Source organism: Bufo gargarizans, chromosome 7 (assembly GCF_014858855.1).
Source record: "Bufo gargarizans isolate SCDJY-AF-19 chromosome 7, ASM1485885v1, whole genome shotgun sequence".
NCBI classification, from domain to species: domain Eukaryota; kingdom Metazoa; phylum Chordata; class Amphibia; order Anura; family Bufonidae; genus Bufo; species Bufo gargarizans.
Window position 1 is genome coordinate 87,574,374 of NC_058086.1, and position 6,000 is coordinate 87,580,373.

The window sequence follows — 6,000 nt, forward strand, 5'->3', positions numbered from 1 at the left end:
ACTACTGTATGGGGGCAGTGTGAGGGAAACTACTGTATGGGGGCAGTGTGAGGGAAACTACTGTATGGGGGCAGTGTGAGGGAAACTACTGAATGGGGGCAGTGTGAGGGAAACTACTGTATGGGGGCAGTGTGAGGGAAACTACTGTATGGGGGCAGTGTGAGGGAAACTACTGTATGGGGGCAGTGTGAGGGAAACTACTGTATGGGGGCAGTGTGAGGGAAACTACTGTATGGGGGCAGTGTGAGGGAAACTACTGTATGGGGGCAGTGTGGGGTAAATGACTATATGGGGCAGTGTGGGGGAAATTACTATATGGGGCAGTGTGGGGGAAATTACTATATAGTGGCAGTGTGGGGGAAATTACTATATGGTGGAGGTGTGGGGGAAATTACTATATGGCGGCAGTGTGGGGGAAATTACTATATGGTGGCAGTGTGGGGGAAATTACTATATGGTGGCAGTGTGGGGGAAATTATTGTGTGGGGGCAGTGTGGTAGAAATTACTATATGGGGTAGTGTGGGGAAAATTACTGAATGGGGCAGTGTGGGGCAAATTACTATATGGGGCAGTGTGGGGCAAATTACTATATGGGGCAGTGTGGGGCAAATTACTGTGTGGGGGCAGTGTAGGGGAAATTACTGTGTTGGGGCAGTGTGGGGGAAATTACTGTGTTGGGGCAGTGTGGGGGAAATTACTGTGTTGGGGCAGTGTGGGGGAAATTACTGTGTTGGGGCAGTGTAGGGGAAATTACTGTGTTGGGGCAGTGTAGGGGAAATTACTGTGTTGGGGCAGTGTGGGGAAAATTACTATATGGGGGAAGTGTGGGGAAAATTACTATATGGGGCAGTGTGGGGAAAATTACTTTATGGGGCAGTGTGGGGAAAATTACTATATGGGGCAGTGTGGGGAAAATTACTATATGGGGCAGTGTGGGGAAAATTACTATATGGGGCAGTGTGGGGAAAATTACTATATGGGGCAGTGTGGGGAAAATTACTATATGGGGCAGTGTGGGGAAAATTACTATATGGGGCAGTGTGGTGGAAATTACTATATTGGGGCAGTATGGTGGAAATTACTATATGGGGCAGTATGGTGGAAATTACTATATGGGGCAGTGTGGGGGATATTACTGTGTGTGACAGTGTGGGGGAAATTACTGTGTGGGGGCAGTGTGGGGGAAAATACTGTATGAGGGCAGTGTGAAGCAAATTACTGTATGGGGCAGTGTGGGACAAATTACTATATGGGGCAGTGTGGGGGAAATTACTATATGGGGCAGTGTGGGGGAAATTACTATATGGGGCAGTGTGGGGGAAATTACTATATGGGGCAGTGTGGGGGAAATTACTATATGGGGCAGTGTGGGGGAAATTACTATATGGGGCAGTGTGGGGGAAATTACTATATGGGGCAGTGTGGGGGAAATTACTATATGGGGCAGTGTGGGGGAAATTACTATATGGGGCAGTGTGGGGGAAATTACTATATGGGGGCAGTTTGGGGGATATTACTATATGTGGCAATGTGAGGGGAAATTACTATATGGGGCAGTATGGGGGAAATTACTATATGGGGTCAGTGTGGGGGATATTACTGTGTGGGGGCAGAGTGGGGGAAATACTGTATGGGGGCAGTGTGAGGCAAATTACTGTATGGGGCAGTGTAGGGGAAATTACTGTATGGGGCAGCGTGTGGGGCATTGCTTTTGGGGAGGCACTGTAGGGGTAATTCTATTATTTCTGGGGACACTATACAGGGATTAATGCCTGGAGCACAATATAGAGTGTTATTATTACTGGGGGCACTCTAGGGGACATTATAGCTGATGTGGACACTATAGGGACATTTGGGGTAATTTATCAAACTGGTGTAAACTAGAACTGGCTTAATTGCCTATAGCAGCCAATCAGATTCCACCTTTCATTTCTGACAGCTCTTTTGGAAATCCAGTTCTACTTTACACCAGTTTGATAAATGACCCCAATTATGTCTACTGGGGTCACTATTTTTTCAGCAGTATAGTACCTGGGGCATTGGGGGGCACAACGGCACAGTATTGGGGGTGGCAGCAGGATGACACTGTGGGGACACCAGGATGGGGAGGTTGATGGAAAAATTTAGAAATCTAACGTGTCTGTGTTACAAACTCTGTAGAGACAAGATGTGGCTGAAAAAAATTGTCATGGCGGTCTAACGGAGGAGAAGAGCAAAGAGAAGGTCTACATGACAGGAGATGTCCCTGGATGTAAGAGGTATGTATTCAAGTATTGGGAGGGGGTGCCAGAGAAAGGACCTGACCCGAGTGCCAAAGACCCTAGGCACGCCACTGGTCTGAATACACACATTAAAATGAATGGGGACATGTACTGCTCTTTCGTAGCCCCTGGCAAAACACCCTAATGGCCCAAGCCTATCCTCACCATCAGAGGCTCTAGTGAAGACCAGGTAGTGGCTTAGTTACGCCCCTCCAGAGTATACCCAGTCAGTGGCGCAGTGAGTCCACACCCACTTGCATAACAGTTTGCTCATGCCATGGACCCCACTGATCCGAGCCATCCCAGTACCACCGAGTTGCACCAGGAGTTGACTCAGCAGCGTTATACTTGAGACATTTGACTACCTTTATGACCAGATATTTTTTTAGCACCTATGTAGGGCTTTATGTTTTTCAAATTTTTATTTTAGGATTTTTTGTTTTTTTTTACCTAAGAAAACAAATAAAAGCACAGCTAAAATAAATATTTTACAAATTTTGCCCAATTGTCATTAAGATTATTTTGATATAGGGTAAAGATAAGTGAACTGGTTCATGATTCGGTCCAAATCTTTTATATATATATATATATTTTTATTTATTTTTTTTAAGTTCAGATTCACACAAGAGAGACAGAGAGAGACTGGAATACAAATGTGTGTTCTACAACTAGAAATGCATTGTCGAAGGGGTACGCTTTCTCATTATGGAGAGCAGCTAGTATACCAAGTACATGTGCGCACTATTGTAGTCCAGGCGATGCCCCTATGGGTTTCTGGGAAACATATTCAAATTAACTTTCCTAAACCTATCTGATGCCAGATGTTAGACATGATAATTTGCATATATCTTCCCCAGAAATCAAGAGGAGCATTGTCTAGCCTTCAATAGTCATCCATAAAAGAAATGGTACCCAGCCAGAGGTTCCCCTTTAGGCCAACTAGAAAAATGCTCTCATCCACTTTGCTCTGATAAAGGGCTTTTGTCCTGAAAGAGCTATTTTCCTAGCTTTGTTACAAAGACCTGTTTAAAAGGCTGTAAAGCTTCTCTGCTAATTTGCTGTATGCAAATTCTGTGAAAAAAATAGCAGTCATATGGATGCTGTACTTATCTTACTGTTTACTGTAACATGTAATTGCTGTGCAGTTTCAAATAGTTATACTTATAGCTCATGTTATTCACCTTAGGATACATCATCAGTATACTGTACCAAAAATAGACAATACCTTTAGTAATTCAATTTCACTTTTTTGGATCAGCTTCAATTGAACCAGAGAGACCACTAAAGTAACATTAAACTGAAAGTAAAACAAGACAATTACAACACACCACAAAGCTTATATTTCTCTCAATGAAACATGCTAGCAAGTTCTCTTACTTGAAGGACAAGAAAACCTAGACTATTTCAAAAGAAGCTGGGTTGACTGGCCTTGTGGAATAATCTTTGGGGGTCTCTTTATCATTATGGAGACCAAACAAATATGCATGAATATTGTATGCCAGATGACACTACTCTTGGTTTCTAGGAAGGGTATATTTCTTAATTCTTCTGGCATTAACTAGCATATCCCTTCTTCTTTTTGGCAGGCAAGCTAATTTGCATACCTTTAGCATTCTGGGAAAGGTATTCAAATTAGCTTTTCTTACAAAACAGAAAACAATGCTAATATTTTCTCATGTCAGCCAATTTTTATTTATTTTTTGTCTATGTTTTTTGTTTTATTTTAATTTTGCATCTCATATGGTCATACAAGATGACCGTTAGGGGCATTGTAACAGTTTTCTCCTGTAAATTGGACTGGCCTAGTAACAAGGTAACAGTTTCAATGTCCTCACTCCAGAGCTGATCTGAGTCTGCTAAGACCCAGAAGCAACTGCAGTTACTTTGCACCTTGCAATCATGTGTATGCTGGGACAGAAGCAGGAAGCATCATGGCCTAAAGTGTATAGATGGCGCACATTGATGGCAATAACTACCCTTCAAATTCTATACGGGAAGTCCAGCTGCTACTAACAACTGGCTCCCCCACTCCTACAGTTGTACGAGTTCTGAGAAGGTGCAGGCTCATCAAAGACATTCAGATAAGTCTGCAAGTAGTTAAAGATATTTATATAGCAGGCTTGATATATAATGGGCAATTACTATCATCCCATAGTAAGGTGTTTCACTTTGAAAAAAAAGCCTTATAATATTTTTTTTTTGTGTAGATAGTTGTTATATATATATATATATATATATATATATATATATATATATGTTATGGTAGTGCGCCAAAGGTATTCATGATTTAAGTTTTAAGAAATGTAGCTTTTGATTTAGTTGTGTTAAAATTTAACATTTATGTTGTTGTGTTAAATAGGGAAAATCAGCAGCGTCTACAATCAGATTTTGCAGAAATGATTAAGGAGTCATTGAAAAAGAGAGAAGAAGAGGGCTACGAAATAAGACCACTGACTCGTGTGGCAAGTTATAGAAGTGGTACACTGGAATACCTACAGATAGCCAAAAGTGGTCCGCCAAGCACTTATCTGTAATTGAAGGATTTGCTCATTACTGTACTGGACAAATGCTGAATGTAGATGATGCATTCTAAAAACATGTTTAAGTAGATGCTTTACACTATATTTAAATCATATACATGTATTTGCCAGTTAAAGAAAAATTATCAGACTTTCTTAAAGAGAATTTGTGAACAGAGAAAAATCTTCACATACATTAAAACTAAGACACCAGTCTTATTAACTCCTGTGCTGGATCTGCCGAAGCTATGTAGAAGGGCCAGCCTCTACATAACTTTGGCAAATCCAGCACTGGTCTAAGGGTACTTTCACATTAGCGGCAGAGACTCCGGCAGGTGAACAGCCTGTCAGATCCGTCCTGCCGCTAGTTCACGTGTGCCCCCGGACTGCCGTTCCGTCCCTATTGACTATAATGGAGGCGGGGCGGTGTTCCGGTGGTGGCACGGCAGCACACTGTGAGAGGCAGGACGGATCCGACACTCTGTTCACCCGCCGGAACAGTTTGCCGGAGTCCCCTGCCGCTAAGTTTGAAACTAGCCTAAATCTACTCCAGCTTAATTGCTGATATAGATTTAGAAAATTTTCTACGTCTAAAACAGGTGTAAAAAATGATACATGACATGAGTTGGAAAAAGTCTCAGATTGCATCACAAATAACGTTTCGCCACAACCTGCGACAGATATACGCCAGAAAACTGGCATATATCAGTTAGTAAATGACCCCCTAAGAGTCTATTTCCATGAGACAATTTCAGCCTAGAACAAGCAATGATCAACTAAATAACAAGTAGATCAACACTCGGGTGAAGAGCTTTAGACATTGCCTGATGCAAAAGTTACGAGAATAATTGAGATTATTCAGTCCCCATCAGTTTGCAGCTGATCAGTTTTCTGTGGGAATGTTCATTGCCAGATCCTCTACTTCACTGTACGATCCCCATTAACTGCAATGGGGTCCGGCAGTGACCTGGCCAATTTCCGGTAAAAATACTGGACTTCGACTGGACAAAAATCTTTGCATGCAATGCTTTTTTGTCTGGCCGGATCAGGCTGCCAGATCTCCGAAACAGAGATGTAAATGCAACCTAAGCTTATCAATTAAGGTATCAATTACACGAAGCTTAAAATTTAACCAATCATACCATACACAGGTACTTTCGTCTGATCACTAAAAAAAATGTAAACAAGACTCATTTGATTACTAGTCAACATCTGAAAT

The 6,000-nt window shown here is 42.1% G+C and overlaps 1 protein-coding gene across 1 annotated transcript in view; it reads left to right on the forward strand.

Moving 5' to 3' along the window:
• Positions 1 to 4,796, forward strand: part of GUCY2C (guanylate cyclase 2C) — a 576,500-nt gene extending 571,704 nt beyond the window's left edge. Inside the window, exon 27 of the mRNA XM_044302403.1 lies at positions 4,622 to 4,796. Within this exon, the coding sequence (XP_044158338.1) occupies positions 4,622 to 4,796 (175 nt within the window). The remainder of the gene's footprint in view (positions 1 to 4,621) is intronic.
• Positions 4,797 to 6,000: the final 1,204 nt, after the last annotated feature.